The sequence below is a fragment of the Ursus arctos genome, unplaced genomic scaffold, assembly GCF_023065955.2.
Source record: "Ursus arctos isolate Adak ecotype North America unplaced genomic scaffold, UrsArc2.0 scaffold_10, whole genome shotgun sequence".
Taxonomy (NCBI): Eukaryota; Metazoa; Chordata; class Mammalia; order Carnivora; family Ursidae; genus Ursus; species Ursus arctos.
This window is the reverse complement of record NW_026622764.1, coordinates 29,311,903-29,332,425: the sequence shown is the minus strand read 5'-3', so window position 1 is coordinate 29,332,425 and position 20,523 is coordinate 29,311,903. Positions and strand designations below refer to the sequence as shown.

Sequence of the window (20,523 nt, the reverse complement as noted above, 5' to 3'; positions counted from 1 at the left end):
ATAGGGAGCTGTGAAGGTTAAGTATCCTGGCACAAAAAACGTAGTCAGTAAATATTTTAGAAAGTAATAGAGGAATTATCTACTTTAATTTCTCAATCTGGACTCTTGTCCTCATCCATATATTAAAAATTGGAATTAATGGGTTGACAGTGGTTACAGAATCAATCCTTCTGTCCTTCTAAGTGAAATGCATGGCCTTCTTTCCTGCTGAATTCACTGTGGGGTCTGCTTTAATTCCATTCCAGTTCTCTAAAGGAATGGATGAATTAGAGGAATCCAAGAGGCTGGGAGAGCATGCCTTGGCCTGAGCATTATGATCTCAGACCAGCTACTGAACCTCTCGAGGCCTTAACTTTCCTTCTAAAGGTGGGATAACACCATCTACCTTATAGGTTGTAAAAACTACGTAAGAAAATACATGTGAGGGATGCCTGGGTGGTTCAGTTGGTTAAGCGTCTACCTTTGGCTCAGGTCATGATCCCAGAGTCCTGGGATCAAGTCCCGCATCCGGCTCCTTGCTCGTCTGGGAGCCTGCTTCTCCCTCTGCCTGCTGCTCCCCCTGCTTGTGCATGCGCTAACCTGCGCTCTCCCTCTCTCACAAATAAATAAATAAATAAATAAATAAATAAATAAAGTCTTGAAAGAGAGAGAGACAGAGAAAGAGAGACAGAGAAAGAAAGAAAAGAAAAGAAAAGAAAGAAAGAAAGAAAGAAAGAAAGAAAGAAAAAGAAAAAGAGAGAAAAGAAAGAAAGTAAAGAAAGGAAGAAGAGAAAAGAAGGAATATACATGTGAAAATGCCCAGGACTGATGTCCGTTCCTTCCTTCTGCCATCTCTCTAAATCCTTTCCTGCCTCATTCCTCTGGTTCGCAGCTGTTTCCAGGGTGAGGTCCCTGTGCTGGCTGACCTGGGTGACCCTGTGAATGTGTAAGGGGAGTCCTTGCCTTGGCCAGAACCTCTCAGTGATGATCCCACCCCTGTGTTCTCCACCATACCGGTCTTATTGCTAGCTAATCTCCTGATTACTTTTAGTGTTTTGTTGTTTTGTCTTTGTTTCCAAACACAGAAGAAGCTTTCTTCCATTAAGTAAAATGTGGATTTTCCCTGATGACATTGCTCGCCTCTAAACTTTCTCAACTAGAAGCTGCTGATCTCTTGAGTTCCTCGGTGTCACAAGGCCAGGAAGCAAGACTGACTCTTCTGGTTCCCATTTACTTCCAGACCACTGACTTATCACTTTCATTCAGTAACCACCGTCCCCCCACCCCACCTTGAAGCCACCCTGATCCAAATGCTGCCCCCATTTCACTCCCTTCACCTGCTCACCTCCAGCTCAGCACCCTCCTCCTGCTATTAGGTTTCACATCTTTATTCTGGCCATTATCTTAAATACTTAGCCTCAATTATTCTGATCTTGCTTCTTTCAAAGTCTATTACATCTACTTAAAAAAAAAAGTTTCTAGGGGGGAACAGGTTACAATTTCTTTTTGACACGAACAAATAGAAGCAGCCATACTAAAAACAAAACAAAACAAAAAAACCCTACTTACTCTCTTTCTGGATAATTTATTTCTCATGGTTTAAAAATCAAAATGTTAAAAAAAATTGTATACAGTAAGTCACCTTTCCCCCATCTCTTACCCATCTTCCTGGTTTTCCCCAATAGTTAATTTTATTAATTTCTAGTGTATTGTTCCAGTATTTTTTAAATGCACATACAAATATGAGTACATATTTTCATTCCCCCTTTCTTACAAGACCACATACCATATACCCTTTCTATAACTTCATTTTTCATGTCACAGTCTCCTCTACATCTTTCTAGATCAGTACGCAGAAGCTTCGCCCCCATCATTTTCGTTTTTGATGGTGCGTAGTACTTAGTGTTTAACCACCGTCCTACTGGGTACTTGGATTGTTTACAGATTTTTATTATTACAAGTAATATCCTTGCACATTTGCCTTTTTTATTTACTTCACATATGTAGGTATATTCCCAGAAGTGGGACTGTTGATGTGTTTGTAATTTTGAGAGGCAACCCTCAAATGGCTTTTTCTGTAGAGTTCTAGCATCTGCACTCTGATAAGCAGTGGATGGGAGTGTGTTTCCCAGCTTTAACAAAATTGTATATTGTGCTCTAAGTACTTTTGTATGTATTTTCACCAATTTCAGATATATCTCATGTAAAATTCTCTTCTATGGTCACGTTTACCTCACCTTCCACTTCTCTCCCTTCCCACCTCACTGGGACCACCAGCCTCCTGATCTCTTCCAATCTTTTCAGTTTCTTTTTGGTTTCATATTCTTATTGTTCTCAGCCTGACCTCCATACATAATCATTTCTCCCATATTCTTGGTGGCTTAACTCCTTGGCTTTCTGATGTTCACTACACTGCCAATTCCCAGCCATTCTAGATCAAATCACTTGTCCATTTTATGGCACTGGTTCCAGGCTTCTCAAAAAAAAAAAAACAAAAAACAAAAAAAACCACAAAAATCCTTTAAAATGGTTCTATTATCAATTCGTAACTTCAAACTTCACATGGCCCTTTAGTGCCAAACAGTGATTCTTTTACTGATCTTTAGCTGACTTCCTTCTCTTTCCCCAGACAACTATCTCCATTACAACTCCTGACCCCTCATCACCATGATGATCTTTCTACTTCACTCAGAATGTCAGAAGCTTACAGGGGCCAAGAAATTCCCTCTGATTCTTAGGCTAGTTTGAACTGGGGTTCTGCCACTTGGAACAGAGTTATCATGTGATCATTAAACTAGAAAGTATATACATCACAATCGTTTAAAAATATTAAAAGCATACCTGCAGGACAGTGTGGTAGTTCTTCCTTGGGAATGCTAGTCATTCTCTGAAAATCATCATGACAAGCATTACAAAAATGTGTTGTTCCAAAACAGAAAAAGACAGCCACTGAACAGCAGTAGCGACATTTATATTCCAAAAAGTCTGTGCCATGTTTTGGACACATCTATAGCAAAAGAAAATACATAGACACAAGATTACAGCAAGTCTATTTCAATTACACTTAAGATAGTCATATACATACAGCTCAGTGATTCCTATTTTGCAAGTACACATAGCTCTCAAAACTGACTGAAAAACTGATGATAGATACATTAAAAAATTAATGAATAAGTGTGTGGCTTTGCCCAAAGGGTCTGGAGAAAGCCCCAAATTCTCATCTCAGATCCATCAGAACCAATCTAATTTAATAAATAAGACACTTAATTTCCTAGTGAATTGTTCCTGGTCAGCCAAATCGAATAGTTAGTATTTCATCTACCTCTCAGTCTCACAGCTGTACTGTACTGTGAAGATTTCACTGGAGTCAGGTAAACCTAAAAGTATGGCTGCAGGTTTAAGAAAATGAAATAAGTAAATTTATTACTTGTTGAAATGTGACCATTTCATGGAGGACAAAATTATAAAATGCAAATACCATCCAAGAGAATAATATCTATGAATTAATTTGGAAAATTATACACTGCCACATAAACATCAGAAAACACTGGGCAAAAAACCTGCTATACTATTCCCACTACATTAGTTGTATTATTATTTTTGAAAAAAATAGAGGTTTAACATTTCTAAACTGTTCTTTCTAATAAAATGTTCTGCCCACCTGAGCCCGGGACACATCAGAACAGGCACCACAAATGAGCTCTCTGGGATCATAATCATCCCCTTGTCCAGCCTCAGCATCGCAGCGAGCTTCACCACCAAAATACGCCTATGCAGAGAACACAATTAGATTACAGCAGGAAAAAAGAAAACCTTGCTGCGGGAGATACAGTATGAGCATAATGAAACCAAGATCAAGAGGTCTTAGAAAATACTATTATCTATGAGACACTCCCTTGCAATGCCAAGTAGATGCCTATATGGGTGGATCAGGGTATGAAATAAATCTGCTTTAATTCTGGAATAAACTCATGCTTACAGTAGGAAGTTCAAACACTGTACTGTCAAAGCAAAATAACGAAAGAATGTATAATATTCCAAATAAATATCAAGAATAAGATATTAAGTAATCATGAGAAACTGCCTTTTCAGGGCAAAGTTTGTGTAATTTTTCTCATTTTGCAGTATTAAATGTTTCCTTGTACTGCTTTGATCAATATGCTTAAGAAATGGCCATATTTTAATACTGTAGTACAAAAAAATATGCCTAAAATAAATATTAGTACACAATTAGAATCCTGGGGCTAATGGGACAGAAAAAAATCAATTTTAATCATACAAACATTTTTAAAAAGGAAAGGGACGGGGTGCCTGGCTGGCTTAGTCAGTAGAGCATATGACTCTTAATCTTGGGGTTGTGAGTTCAAGCCCCATTTTGGTCATAGAGATTACTTAAAAAAAAAAAAAAAAAGAAGAAAGGAAAGGGAAATTTGGTAATTCCTCAGAAGACTGCTCTACTCATAAAGCTACATTGTGTGCAGGAACGTAGCAGTATCCAATACACACACTTGAATAAATGAAATTATCTTGGTGGATGGTTTATCTGTATTTGCTCTGGACACAAAATAAATGAGGCCAATTATAATTGGGGTAAACTGCATGTACAACATGTCCCACAGCCAAAAAGCTATGTCCATACTTGAGGATGAACAAGGTAAGTCAATATAAATCTAGTATCTATACCAGAAAAACAGGTCAAGAGACAGGCTCCATGGATACAGAGGTTATAAATGGGTGTCGACCAGCTAAATCTGGCCTCAGAAGTATTTCATTTGTCCTGAGGTCTACTGTTTATTCCAGCTGTTTCACTTTTCTAGATTCCCTGCCTGGCTTCCTACACATTGGGCTGTCATCCCTATGGTAACACAATATTCGCATATGATGTTTCGCACATTAAACACACAGAAATAATATTTTGTTATTTGTAACAAGTTTCACAAATATACACTATTAGTCTTGCCCTGAACGTACATATGTTTATCTGCCTTTCTGCTTATCATCTACCTATTTAGGCTTCCATTCATTAGCTGTATTTTCTTTGAGTTACATTGGGAGACTACGCACATTTCATTTACAGATTCCTTCACTCATTTATTCATTCTCCAATTAACTTAATGTCTAATAAGGGAGAGAAAGAGAAAGAGAAATGAAGAAACACTGTCTTTGTTCTCATGGAACTTATCAAGTGGTACAGAGACAAGTGAATCAGTAATCATAATGCAAAACACAGAGTGCTACAAAGAAGTTATGTAAGATATCAAAATCATGTGGTGGGGGAGCTGAAGTGTGGAGTGGAACTACTTTACAGAGGAGGTGAAACAGAAGTGTGATTAGACAGGTCTGGCTATGCATATGAGCATGTCAGTTTGGGTGGGTGTCAGGTCAGAGTAAAATGCAGAGGAGGAGTAGGGAAGAGCATTCCACTTAGAGGAACAGCCTGTGCAATGGCACGGAGGAGTCATTGAATGAGCAAACATGGCCGAGTTTGGGAAATTGTAAGCTGTTCGGTATTTTGTAGCATGGGGTGCAAACAGTAACATATTGGGAAATGAGACTGGAGATATGGATGGGGCTACATAGGATCATAAGCAGAAAAATGACACGTCAGATCTGAGGTTGAGAAATAATAATCTACTAGTAGCGATGAAAGTGTAAAGGATGGAATGGAGGAAGGGCTAGGGGCTCCACAAAAGGGGCTCAGTAAGAAGGCTACTATAATTAGCAAAGAAAATGTTAGTCTTGCTGAAGATGAAACAGAGAAAAAGAACTACTTACAGACAAAATTGACAAGACTTTGTAAATAAAGACTGGAGAACGAGAGAGTCAAAGTCGATGATTATTAATACTCCTCATGAGGACTTTGAAGTATGTCTGAGAAATTCAAATGTCTAGTAACTAGTTAAATATTTGTATCTAAATCTCCAGAATTTTGGAAGGTCAGAATGGTACAGATGTTTGGCAAAGACATGGATATATAGGAGCTCAGCAAAGGTAAGGAGGTTATTATTAGGCACAAATACAGTGCTGAGAAATGAAATATGTAAGGAGGAGGTGAATGAAAAGGAACCCTATAAAGGATTTAAAAGACAACCAGAAAGAAAGGATATCAAGAGTGCTGTCCTGGAAGCCAAGGAATTTTAATGAGGAAATGGCGAAAAGAGTCAAGTAGGAGACGTTTATTTAAGAACCAACTGGATTTGGTAAACAGATTACTGATGTGAAGTAGCTTGTGTACAGAAATATAACATGCTTTGTAAACAGTCTGTATAGGTTAAAAAAAAAATCCCAAAACAAATTAAATAAAAAAAATTTAACTTCAAATGTAGTAGCAAGCTTTCTGATTTTTAACTTCAGACTTAAGACGTAAGAATTAGATATCATTATACAATTCAATTCTTAATCACATAGGTAATCTCTAGTTCTTAAAAATTCCTAGTACAATTTATAGCATACCTTTCTGCATTTGTAGCAGACATAATATGCATATCTATTCATGGCATAGCCAGCTGGGTCATTATAAAATCTCACACCAGGAGTTGTGATAGCTTCACTCTTATGCAGACCTTCATATTCCAATCTCATTAAGGCTTTTCTTCTGACATCCTCATAGAGCTCTTTTATTGGATCAAGCAGATCTTTTAATACTATATGATTTATTTTGTTCTGAAATTTAAAAAATGAACATTCTTTAACAGCATCATTTATCTATGAATTCAACAAATACTTAAGTGCGCACCTAAGAAGCAAGCACTGTGCCAGGAGATAACCAGAGAGTGAACATTTTCTATATAAAATGCCATTTAGAAATAATCCTGTAAAATCCTCACAAGCCCACATTTTTCCAAGATCACGGACAACAGGGGCAGGGACATAAAGCATAAAAATTCTGTTCTATTAGCTTCACATTTCCTGAGTCTGAAATGTATCTCCGGCTGCCTTAGCTTTTCTGGGAATAAAAGGTTGCCTTGCGGCCACACATAAGACATACTCCCTGTGTGTGTGTTCTGGTTCCTTGGGGGAAGGGCAGAATACCAGGTGACAGAAATGAGGAGGTAGTATTTTCTACATCATCTTCATATATCATTTCCTAAATGTGACCTTTGTGGCACCATATGAGAAGAGAGGGCAAATTACTACAATCTTTTTGATTGTTCCTCTGTCTAACCAAGCAATAATTGTGCTAAGTCTTTCCATGTTATACCCTTTATACCAGGCTGCACATCTGAATAGGAAGAACTTAATAGAACAAAAAGGAATGAAGAATGAATAGAGAAGGCATTGTCAGTCACATTCTTAAACAAAGGTTTTTTTTTTTTTTTTTAATTAATCATCACTGGCTTGCCAAAACAAGTTGCTACTTTGCTTACTATCTTTAAAGAGATGTGGCAAAATGTCAATAATTTTCTCCTTATTTTACCTAAGATTCTAAAAGAATCTTGGTTTTCAGGCTTCATCTTTAATGAAGATGAAAACCCAAACTTTATCCTTAATGGCAGGTATCAGAGCCTACAAGCACCACAGGCTCATTCATTTTGGTGGTCACCCACTGTCATATCACGCAATCTGAGCTCTGAAGGGTCTGAAAGTGGTGACAAACACCCTTTAACGCATGATGATGTCTAAATGAATTTTCTGATGCGATATGTTTAATTCCACTTAACCAGCTTTTAATTGACACTTACTATTTTGAAATGCATTATAACAAATAAAGGGATCTTATAATATCCTCTGGCATCACCTGGATGAAAAGAGCAGAAACTGATGGGAGCTGGTGGTAAAAAGTACACTGGGAAGGACACCAAGAGATATGGACACATTTATTCTGAAAGATGAAGATAAAGATGAAAATACATAGAAAGTAGATAATTTCTGGTTCTCTCCATACCTTGCAAATGGGACAAGATATAAATCCAAATGTTATCCTCGGACCAAGCCATCTGTTTTCCAGAACTCGTCGGCAGCACTGCAAGTGGAATACGTGACTACAGTCCAGCTTAAATTAAAAAAAAAAAGAGGGATATAAGCAAATGTGATAAACACTTGAATAACTGGCAGATTATTCAATGAAGGTGCTAAGTAAAGCAGATAAGAGAAAAATCAAGTTTAGGACAAGGAAATTTCAGCACTTCTCTGTTATTCATGAAATATTATTAACTAGGTCTTTAGCTTCTTCCAAATTTATTGCCACTTGCATATTAACGCCACCTTATAAAGAGTCAGTCAGGTTAGGGAGCACTTTAAAACTACTCCCTTTTGTATCTCATAGAAAGAAGAACTACTGATGTAAGAGTTAAGCTTTATTTTTGAAGAATATTCACTTATCTTAGGATCATAAGAACTGAAAATATAAACAAGCGGTCAAATTAAAAAAAATATTTAGCAAATAGTAACTTCAATGGTATCACTGATATTCTAGACGTAGGCATACACGTTTCGTATAGAGGTGTGTACACGATGTATACAGCAGTTACATAGTGCCACCATTCTGGGTTTTGGAAATTGAGAAGAGAGCAGTTACTAGATAACTATTTTTTCCTCCCTTATGAACACTGTATACATGCTCCTGGTTATACAGGCTCCCACTAATGACAAATAAAAGCTGAGCACACAAAATGGAAACAACATAACGAGATGGAATTTGCTCTTCAACAAACTGGGAGATGATACCAGGGGCACATCTTCTCCCGATGTGTAGAAAGTTCAGGGATCTGTTTACTTAGCAGATATATTTCTATTTCCCATGTTAAATTCCAGACACGTCTAATACTTTACGAGCTGAGACAACCTGAATGGCCGGTGCTGCGGAGAGCGCCTCGGTGAAGCAGATCATGCACATGTCATCGGCGTCCTGCTTCAGCGTCGTGGCACTTTTGTCACAGCCGTGTAGACATGGCAGGCAGTGCTCTTCATTCTTGACACCTCCACATGGATGGCCACAGGGATGTGTCTTACTACAGGCTATCTTAGCATACTCCTATTAAAGATAAATTATAATGGCATACAAAATATCAAAAAAGGCACACAGCCCAGGAATTATATCCATTATATAAATTTTCTAAGATATTTCCCACAGGAAATACACATTAAGGCTATACTACATAACAATAAAATTATTTTTATTCTTTTTTTTCTTTTAAAGATTTTACATATATATTTGTGAGAGAGAGAAAGAGAGAGAGAGCACAAGCAGGGAGAGCAGCAGGCAGAGGGAGAAGCAGACTCCCTGCTGAGCAAGGAGCCCGATATGACGCGGGACTTGATTGCAGGACCCTGGGATCATGACCTGAGCTGAAGGCAGACGCTTGACCGACTAAGCCACCCAGGTGCCCCTATTTTTACTCTTTACTTAAATATAACTTCAGGATTATTAGCAAACTTTTTTAGTGTGTAATTTTTTAAATTTTAATTTAAAATTTTTCAGTGTGTAATTTTTCTTTTAATGTGATTTTAAAAAATTTCACTTCACATAAAGGGAATGCTGATAAAAAGTGAAATATAATTTTAATCTATTTATTTATTTTTGTGCATAGTCATGAAGCAAAAAATTTCTGGATATATAATCTCCCAATCACCACCTATCCCCTCATTAAAATGGGTATAAAAAACACAGGTATCTTTCACTAGCTGGGCCCTATCAGTTCTTGTTAACTGAACTGAGGAACTGAAAATATTTGGATGGCATGAAATATGTGTACAGATGTTCAGGACTGAAGAACTCTCAAAAACTGGAAGTTGATTATAGGAAAATAAGTGAATAAAGTAATAAAGTAATAAATAAATGCAGTCCATAGATTTTTACCTGTTTCTAGCACAAAAGCAAGCATTAAATATCTATTATGGTGGTAGCTGATAAACATACACTGTGTGTTTGGGTTTGAGAAACTATTCTGATCCACTCTCCAGCTCTGATAAAGCATTAGCTCTTGACATGGGGAATATATTAATTTAGAAAACTGAAGTGATGCCGAGCTCTCTTATTTATACGAAGTGTATGTGTCACAAGGGAATATATGCTATTCCTTCCTGGGATAGCCTGACTGTCTAACCATATACTCACCTGGCAGTCGGCATCAGAACAAACACTGCCGACAGCAGATAACTCTGTCCCACTCCTGGAACCACAGAAGCGGCATGCTTCTGAGCTACTTGTGGTGGGCTTGCCTAGGTTCAAGCAGAAAAAGAAAAATCTTCCTTAAGAATATATTTTCTACATATTTTAATATAACTAATAAAAAAAAAAACCAACAACTGGAAAATCAGGTTTGTATCAGTTGCTATCACTGGGAAATCAGCCTGGCAGTTTTACAGTGGAAGTATTGTAAGCTAATTATGAAGTAACTAATCACAAAAAAAGGGACAAGAAACTAAAGACCTTATCTGAAGCCAAACAGATAGTAGGTTGAGCAGATATGGCAAATCCTCAGCTCCAAAAGCATAGTTCCAAACAAAATATCATAATCAAAATTAAATAAGAATACACAGAAGAAAGATAAACCTTTAAGAATTTTTATAACGACAAAATTACAAGGCATAAAAGAAAACCTACTGTTAGAAAATATGACACTTGAAAAACAGAATTCCCATCCAAGGCACTAGCATTGACAGGGCAATATGAAAAGGAAATTAAATGTTTGAAACAGTCAAAAACAACACAACCCATAAAACAAGAAGAGAACAACAGGAAAAGAACAGGAAGACATGAAAAATGTAGGCCAAGCTCATTTTAAAAACACAGATAAAAAATTCTAAATATAAGAGTAATACACGGAATTCAGCAATATTTACAAGAAAAACAGATTTTTAAAAAGGATAGCTGAATTCATGAATACAAGGATGGTTCAATATTAGAACATTTATGAATGTAATATATGACCCTGATAGATTATAGGAGAAAAAAATCATGAGAAAAAAAGACCATGCTCTTGTAGCATGAAAAATTACTCCCATGTAGTTAAATTTTTTCAGATATGCATTCAACTCCAACATCACAAATTTGTGTTAGTCAGACAAATGGCAGACTACAGAGGCACTGAAAATTAAGGATTTGTAAGATTCCATGTAAATTTAAGCTTAGAATATAACCAGACTTACTTTAGAAAAAAAATCAAAAATGGAAAACCATGTGTTTTGGAGATAAAATTACTTGCTCAAGGGAACACAGCTAGTGAGTGACAAACCAGGTTTCCTGACTTGTAGTCTAATGCCCTCTCTACGACAGGACGTTGTCCCATACATATAATACAGACAGTGATCAATAATGTCATGGTTATCAGAATACACTCAAAATAATCCACATTAAGTAGTTCACAGTAAGTAAATCCTCCTCTGCTACCTGTGTGTTCTCGGAATTCCACCATTGCCTTCATTGTTTTAGAATCCGCTAGTGCCATCAACCAGAACAATTTGGTTCTACCACAACCTTCGTGAAGGTCAACCTTGATAGCTTCTTCTTCTTCTTTGAAGACCTATTGTTTCATTAAAGAAAAGGGAAAAATATTTTATTTTTCATTCTGAAGGAGGAAGTATAAAATTTAATTACTCAATAACGATAATAGTTTTTATTTACTAAGCACTCTAAGAAGTTTCGGACATTTCCAATCTTGTCCTGAATCTTGACAATGGCCCTGTTTTTATAAATGTGGAAACTAAGCCTCAGAGAGGTTGGCCGACTGCCTTGATTTACACAGCGATAAGTGAGGCAGCTGGGAACTCCACTGAGGCTCTGATTGCAAAGTCCCTTTCTTCCCATCACAGCAAGCCTCCTTCCCCCATTCATTTCAAAATTTACTGAATGTATCCTATGCCTCAGATACTGCTCCGCCCGTACAGACAGAAGCCGTCACCTGTCTTTGATGAGTCTTGGTTCGCCGATGAAGATGAAGGAATCTGTCACAGTCAGTGCACAGATTTCCACATACGTTGCATAAAATGATGGCTGCAGTTTCCCCATCGTCATGGTTGTCACACATAGGCTGAAACAAGGCATTCCCACGTCATGTTACATTTACAAGAACGTCGCAGACGCTCATACAAATGGAATGTAATTTATTCACAACAATAATGTTATGGTTCTGAAGTCTATTAGGAATTTAGAATCTGAACATTAAACAGAATTATGGCAAGTGTACTTAAGTACAAAAACCCCTCAAAACCCCTAATTCAATAATTAATGTGCTGAGCAGGTTCAATGGTTAATAAAATAAACATGTATACTTTGATTAATGACTTAAGAAACTTTCTTAAGTTCAAACTTTCTGTATGCTATGTTCAAACATTCTGTATACTAAATGTATAAATGATTCATTTTGAAACTTGAACATTAGTGAGAAAATGTTGAAAGGGCCTTTCTAAAGTCTTCCCTTCCAGTGCACCTAGGGATACCTATAAAACCTACTTTAAGTACTGTGTATCAGTGAATAAATGGCATGTGGTGGTGCCTCTCTTACTGCTTTATTTCCTTCCTACCGTAAGACTGATAACATTTAGAGCAAAATCTAGATATACAATGAGAGTGTGGCTAAAAACACATTTTAATATGATGTAAACATGACTCAGAGAAGAAGGGGAAAGCTCTTTTATATAATTAAAGCCCCTAACAAACTATGAAGGGGGACCCTAAGTGAAACAGACTTGTGAGATGACCGTGAGCAATGTAACACAATTTTCTGCTAATTGTGGAATTTTGGCTTGCAGATCTTTTTTTTTTTTTTTTAATGCTAAGCTAGAGCTTACTTATAAAGAAAAACAAGATACATTTTTATAAAGCAATTCTGGTCTTACCATTTGTTTTTGCTGTCCATCCTTTCCCATCCATCTCCCCGAAGACAGACGATCTACATGGTCCTGATCCAGCACGCACAGTGAAGCTAGAGCAAGCCAGAGCTGTTAAAAGGAAAGGCTGTCACAATACTGAATTTTTAGAAAAGACTTACAAAACACTGACTTTCTGACACATGATAACAGCTCAATAAATGCCAGCTGAATTTGAAAATACATGGAAACACAGTGGCACTCAAGTTTTCCTGATGTGGTACCAGGCACACGGGCTCACTGCTGTGTGGGCCATGTGCACAGTAGCCACTCAAATATTTACTAACTGCTGCTGGATGAACCATTCTGGTTTTTACCTGACATAGAAGATTATCCTTTATTGGTCTACTATGGAAGCAATCTATCAGCAAATGGATTTATATATTGAATATTTACCATATCGATGCCTCTTGCAAATTTTCCTATCTAGCGTCATCTGCCTGAGGCACTATGTTCCAAGCAAGGTGGCACAATGACTGTTCGATTTTACACAGTCCCATGAGTAGGTGGGTATATATTAAGTCCTTCTGGATAATAGCAGCTCCTCAGAAGTCTCTGTATGCCCCTAAACGCTTAGCACTAACCCTGGTATACTTTGTCAGAAATAAGTAAATGTCTAGCAAACTTTAGAAAACAGCCCTCAGAAACAGTTTAAAACTTTCTGGGGCTTAAAGGGTAAACTTCAGTTTTAGACAGAAGGATATATTTCTTCATTACCGAAAAACAATTATTTAAGAAGCGCATATGCGTGTCCCTGGACATAAAGAGGAAGACAGGGAAAAAGAGAAACAGAAAGAGAAAGTGCGCAAGGAGAAAGGGCGAGTGCGGAAGGAAAGAACGCCCGTGCGTGGAGCTAAAGAGGGACTGCTTCACATGTCACACTCACTAGCAGCACGGCATCAAGCGGCTTTTTTCTGCCCCAGAGAAATACAATTTGTCTTCCTTTCCAGACTTCTGAAGATTAAATCAGGCAATTTTCGCCAGTGCTTACTTCTTTCTAATGCTGCCACACTGCCCTGCTTCAAGGAAATCCCTCATCTCTTTTGGAAGTACATGAAATTTGGTAGGTCAAAAGTGACTGCAGATGTCTCATCCGAAGAACGCGAGCCTACTCTTTAGCTAAGAGATTCTGCCCCACCCTGCCCAGGGCTTGTACTTTTTGCTTTTTTAAAAGTAAGGTCTGTAAATCCAACAGGTAGGCTCTACTTAAGAATAATTAAGCCATACCAAATGAGTAAGGGGGGGCCTTGTCTTTGAAGGACCTTCAGTCTATCTGAGCATAATGCTGACACTAAGCTTACTGTGTAAGCTACAGTAAATACGTTACTAGAAAGACAACATAACAGAACTTAGCCTTTTCTAACCAGTTGATCCTTAGCTTCCCAAATAATAACAAAAAAGGGATAAAGAACACATAACAGGGGAAGTTTATAACCACTATACTTAGTTCATAATTCAAAAAAGCCTTTCATACATTTTCAGTAAATATGGTATTTGGTAAAAAAAAAAAATTGGATGGAGCTGACTTACTAAGTTTATTCAAACCTATTACTGCAACGATACAAACCAAATGAAAAGAAACTCCTACCCTGGTTGTTGCAATACATCTCACTGGAGATCTAAATTCTTCCTCCATTTTGGTCAAGGCAATGATAGTTTCTGCAATGGCATTTTTTGTCACTCGGGACCATGCTTCAGACAGATGACCCTATTGAGCAGGAGACAATAATTTAGTAAGAAACCAGAAATGTATAATCGTAATAGTAAATTCTCTTCTCTTAAATAACATCTCATCAGAAAGGAAAGATTTATTTGTTAGTGTAACTTAAAAAAAAAAACATTTATTTATTTGAGAGAGAGAGAGAGTCAGAGGGAGAGGGCATGAGTGGGGGGAAGAGTAGAGGGAGAAGCAGACTCCATGCTGAGTGTGGAACCTTCTGTGGGGCTTGATCCCATGACCCTGAGACCATGATCTGAGCTGGAAATCAAGAGTTGGATGATCAACTGACTGAGCCACCCAAGTGCCCCTGTTAGTGCAGCTTTAGATTCAAGGGCATACTTTTGAAATAAAAATCCTTCACAACTCTATGAAAAATTCAACTTCTAATCACTATTTTAATGATTGGAATGTAAATAAAAAATTAGCTTCTCAATACTTTTTCTATAGAGCTCAAGAGTATTTGCTCTTTACATTTAGATAAAAACATAGTGGAAATATTAAATCTATACTTCAGAAATTCTGATTATGAAACCTTGTTATTTAACACAAAATTTATATAGCTAAGTTAATTGCTTTTAGATGAATATTACTAGAACCCAAGAGCATAAATGGGTTCACATTACAACTACTTTATTTAAAATATTTAATTAATTAATTAATTTGAGAAATAGAGCGTGAGAGCATAAGCAGGGGGAGGGACAGAGGGAAAGGGAGAAGCAGGCTCCCCACTGAGCAGGGAACCGACGCGGGGCTCCATCCCAGGACCCTGAGATCATGACCCAAGCTGGAGCTGAAGGCAGACGCTTAACTGGCTGAGCCGCCCAGGTGCCCCTACAAACTACTTTTATTTGATAACTTGATTTTTGCTGAACATAAACACCTGACTACCACAAAATTTAGGTGTTCCTAAATATTTTTTCTTAGTATTTCATCCATTGAACATCCTGAGAAAGACTTGTTGAAAAGCGAGAAAGTTCTCCATTTCTCCAACTAAGGAAATGTCCTTGCTGTTGGGAAAAGTGATAGAACTTCCTATTTCCCCAGAATACCCTCTCTTGCCTCCCATCCATATGCTATCAATCTCTTAAAGGGCAGTTCCAGTTCCTCCTCCTCCTCCAAAATGTTCTGTCTGCTCTCCCTCTCAGGATCCCACATTCCACAGCATCTTGCCCTCCTGAGCCTGAAAATATAATGGAATGGGAGGAAACTAGCATTATGGAGCAACCAATAAAAGCCAGGTACTCTGAGAAGTACTTTCTTTTTCTCCACACTCCCAGATCTCCCCAAAAAGAACATCTAAAGACAATGATAGAGAACATTAATAAAGACGAGTAAAAGCTTTTAAACCAGAAGAATTAAAGAGAATGAGACACTTTCACTTTGGGGAGCCCTGTTTTTCCTTTAGGGTTTTGGACTCAGGTTGATTTGTAAGGCTCAAAACAGTATTTAATTTTTTAAGTTTTAAAGGCTTAGAAGACTAATGTAACAATTCTCAAGTAAATTAATTGGGAAGCTTGAAATGAACAGTTTACACAAAGGACAAATTAATCACTGACCAAAAAGACAAACTGCGCAATAGTTAACCTACTAAACAGAGGCTTTAAGTAAAGCAAAATAACACTAATGTAGCAGAATAAAGCTGTTTGTTTTAATCAGATTTCGACTGTACTTCAATGACATAATGATCAGGAGGATGGGAACTCACTGCCGCCATATCCTTAATAAGTTTAATGATGATCTCTGAGATTTGGGTAGGAGTTGAGCCCTTCATCCACCAATGACTTTCACCTCGACGAACATAACTACAAAGAAAAGTCAGCATTTGCAAACCAATCAGTGACAGTTACAGACAAATACGATGAAAACTGCTATTTCGGCATGCATTTAAATTTTTTTAAATGATTCAAACAATTAAAGAATTTTAAAAATAAATTAATCAAAGTATTACCCATAATTTCTCTCTTCAACCCTGAGAGCAGCTATTCTGATACATGTTTCCTTCCAGGTATTTATTTATATATTATTTTTGTACCCTGCACCTTCTAGAACAGAGCTGTTCAAAGCATATCCGAAGACCACAAACTATTTGTTACGAATCCACAGAGAGAGCTAGTAAGGGCTCGCACCAGAATATGTCAACTATGTCACTGAATACACTACTCTTTACTTCAGCTGGCATTTCTTTCTTTCTTTCTTTTTTTTCTTTTGTAAGACTCTCTAGATGAAGAAAGCAACACACTGATTTACATTCTGGTGTTATTTAATATCATGGACTGGCTCTTTGACTAGTACTGTTCCAGATGTCTAATTTTCTGCTGTTAACACACAATTCTGTTACAAACTTCCTTGCATATATCTTTGTGCCCATGTAGAAACATTTCTGAGGGAAACAACCCTAGAAGTAGAATTGGTAGGTCAAAGGAAAGCGTATTTTAAATACAGTGATATGTTAGTAAACTGACATCCAAAAAGGCTGTAGTAATCTACATGAGGTGCCATAAAAAATGCCTATTTCTTCATAATGTTGCCAAAAGATATTTTCCTATTGTTTTAATCTACATTTCTCTGATTCCCAGTGGAGCGTCTTTTCATTTGCCTACTGGCTATTTGTAATTTTTCTTCTTGGAACTAACTACTCTTGTCATGTATCTTTCTATCAGTTGTTTGTCTTTTCTCATTAATTTGTAGTCATTTTCTAAATATTATGACTAATAATTTATTCTCTATATAGCATTATATAGGTGTTAAATATTTTTTTCAGGTCAGTTTATATTTTAAAAACTTTTTAATATAATTAACTTCCATTTTTATGTAGCCAAATCTGAGAGTTTTTCCTCTGTGACATTTGGGTTATATGTTTTAAGGAGGTCTTCCTGAATTGAAGATTGTAAAAATACTCTTCTATAATTTGTCCTAGTAGGGTTTTAAAAGAAATATACATAAAGCTTTAATTGATCTCAAGTTTACTTTTGCAAATGGTTTGAGATAGGAGCCTACAATATTTTTTCTACATGAGAAGTATTCCAACATCATATATTCAGCACACCTTCCTTTCCCCAGTAACTTGAAGCTACACTTTTATTATATACAGCATTCTCTTTTATACGTGGATTGTTTATGGCTTCTAGTTGGTAAACAAGCAAACAAGGTGGAATTTGAAATCCTGTCTTAATTCTCCAAATAGTAGCTCCGTCTGTTCTATTTTAGTATTAAAACAGATGCAATGACCAACCTGGAATTGAAAATCATCGGAAGAGTAACTGTTGTAACACCTTTGCCCACAGTGGTACCAGCTGTTCCTGTGATGGTAGTTCCTTTGGCTTTCAGCTGTACTGTGAGTGCTTTGGCAATGCATCCCAGAAACATGTCCAAGATACCTAGTTTATTCCAATCTCCTTTTTCTGTTGAGTGAATGATATCACTGATATCTGCTGGGGGGAGGGCTTTCACTCCTATGATGCTGGCCAGACGATTAGGGGTCACTTCAGGCAACACTCGTCTTAGTAAGGAGGTTACCTGATAAGAAAAATAAAAGGAAAGAATTCCTCCTAAAGATTGGTGTTTTAAAGTTTTCATTTTTTTTAAATAGCCTAGCTGCCGTTCTATAACTTCAAAAGCTTTCAGAAGGACAGAAATATGATTTAAGCACCATTTTAATTTCTGAAGTGGTAATTACCCCTCCAGGGTAGCAAGAAAAAAACATGTTTTTATTTGGTCAGCAATAAAGAAACATTACACATCTAGTGGTAATAAGACAATCAGTAGACAGGACACTCTTTATCGCAATAGCATAGTAATAAAATGGAACATATTTCCATATTCTCATTACAACGAGTCAAAAATAAAAAGCATGTTAAAATGCAATCCAAAAAAACCAAAAAAAAAAACCCAAAAAATAAAGATCAATAGTTAAGACCCTAAGGTGATTCTCTTTGATAGTGTAATTTTTAAGAGTGTCTCAAGGAACAAAGCAAGCCAAAAGGTAAGTGGTATGACCAGTTACCTGTCTCTGGACTCGAGGAGAGGCCGTATGGAGCAGTGAAAAGAGATCCTGGAGCAGAGTTAGCTGCTGAGCCAGATACTGGCGGCCCACATTAGAGCCACTCAGGGCTAAGACCATAGAGAGCAGCTCAAAGCAATAAGCATCAGAGGAGGCATCTTCGTCATTGGGCTGAGAATTGGCATTTTCTTTGCTTGATATAGCATGTTCCCATTCTTCACGAACTCTGGTGGCTTCCATGCGAATAGCCTGGACGATGTGAGCACACACCTATTTAAAGACAACATAAAGAAAATATAAAAACATATTTGTAAATCTGATTTACTACTTCTAGTAAAAAAAAAAAAAGATAATATTAGTTGATACTCTATTTAATACTCTTTCACCCCTTTAATTCTCCATCATACTACTTTCTTAACTCATCTTAAAAACAATTAAAGAAAACTAACAGAATCATGAATAAAAATCTTAATATTTAAACCAACTACTATGTAGAAACTATTTATATACAAGTTACCAATACCCCTGCCTGTGGTTTAAGACATCAAACAAAAGCAAATTACCATATTTTATCACTTCTAAGGCATATTTTCCTTCCATATATTATTAATATTTCTATTCATAGTGTGTTTTATAATTGATGGCATTCACAATGTAATTGGCAGCAAATTTTCTTTTTTTAGTGATACATGAAATAACAGCACATTTTATAACTGGTAGCAGCACATTTTATAACTGGTAGCATCTAAGATTCAATGAAACACTGTTAAAAAGATAAAGCACAGATAAATTTATTTACTTAAACAAGATTTAATGATGTTGAAAGTTAAAATGATGGGCTTATTTAAAACCAGTGTTTTATTTGACTTCTGAAGGGCTAATTATTTTGTTATCTAGGTACCCCATTATATGAATAATCTAGCACTACTCCATCTCCTTATAATTAAAAATATTAACACTGACTTAGTTAACACTATAATTGCTCAGAAAAAAAAATCAACTGGCACACAAAAAACAGTGGGAAAAGGAACACAGAAAATGCAAATGAAATTTGATATAGCTATAGATATTTGACACCAAAATGAAACAAACTACCTGAAAATGAGAAATAGCAAAGAGCAGCAAGGTAAGAAAGTTAACATTTATAACAAAATCTTTCAAGGGATGCAGGTATGCCAATATACTGCTTCCTCTCTAGAAAAAGGCAGACACATTCTGCAGGACCGATGAAAGAGTCAGCATAAAAAAAGCCTCCATAAATTTTGGAAAACACTTTACACCCTAAAAACAAATAAAAACTGATGAAGACAATGAAATGGCTATTTACCAACCTGTTTTTGTAAATTAGTCAGCTTACTCCTGCTGAATATGATTCCAACCATATGTTCTTTTAGGTCAGCATCTGATGTTGCCTTTACATAGAAAAAGTGGGGAGAAAAAAAACAAAAAACCCAGACTCTTTGAATAAAATTTGCATATTTGGTCTTAAAGTATCTTGAGAAATAACTATGCAGGTATTTTTATAAGGTGAATTTACTTTAAATTGAGGTCTGTAACACTAAGACAAAGGATAAAGTTTGAAGACACCACTATTGGTTAAGGTCAACCACAAAAAAAAGAGCAAAATTTCTGAATTTAAGAAATCCAAAGAGGCACACTATCTCTTCATGAACTTCTTTAATCTGTCAATTTGGGCCACTTTGATTACATCTAATTCTAAATTGTGAGTATCCTACATTTAGTCATTAGAACAACTCAGAAAATGATATTTGGTTAAAAGAGAAATATCCTAACAAAACTCTATGATAATGGTGTTCTTAATTAGGCTAATTGACCACTAACAGGCGTCAAAGAAACATACCAAAAGAATAGACATAAAGGCTGACATTTTATAGTGCTTATTATGTGAATGGTACTCTCCTAAGGTATGGATACACAGCAATATAGTTAACACATACACATACTCTTCTTTAATCTTCACAACAAGTCCATTACGTAAATATGATGTTTTATT

The 20,523-nt window shown here is 36.5% G+C and overlaps 1 protein-coding gene across 20 annotated transcripts in view; it reads right to left on the bottom strand.

Annotated features, from left to right (window-relative positions):
• The window catches only part of MYCBP2 (MYC binding protein 2), a 253,185-nt gene that overhangs the window by 3,772 nt on the left and 228,890 nt on the right, over nt 1-20,523 (bottom strand). For 19 of the 20 annotated variants that reach the window (XM_044381881.3, XM_044381882.3, XM_026493430.4 and 16 more), the window contains 14 exons: nt 19,841-19,921; nt 18,513-18,779; nt 17,742-18,025; nt 16,215-16,311; nt 14,378-14,497; nt 12,760-12,861; nt 11,823-11,951; nt 11,312-11,444; nt 10,037-10,140; nt 8,765-8,953; nt 7,865-7,972; nt 6,433-6,642; nt 3,641-3,748; nt 2,821-2,986 (listed from right to left, as the gene is read on the bottom strand). In XM_044381881.3, the coding sequence (XP_044237816.3) occupies nt 2,821-2,986; nt 3,641-3,748; nt 6,433-6,642; nt 7,865-7,972; nt 8,765-8,953; nt 10,037-10,140; nt 11,312-11,444; nt 11,823-11,951; nt 12,760-12,861; nt 14,378-14,497; nt 16,215-16,311; nt 17,742-18,025; nt 18,513-18,779; nt 19,841-19,921 (2,098 nt within the window). Of the gene's footprint in view, nt 1-2,820; nt 2,987-3,640; nt 3,749-6,432; nt 6,643-7,864; nt 7,973-8,764; nt 8,954-10,036; nt 10,141-11,311; nt 11,445-11,822; nt 11,952-12,759; nt 12,862-14,377; nt 14,498-16,214; nt 16,312-17,741; nt 18,026-18,512; nt 18,780-19,178; nt 19,273-19,840; nt 19,922-20,523 lie in introns of those variants that run through there. The other variant, XM_057307879.1, reaches the window with a different exon arrangement.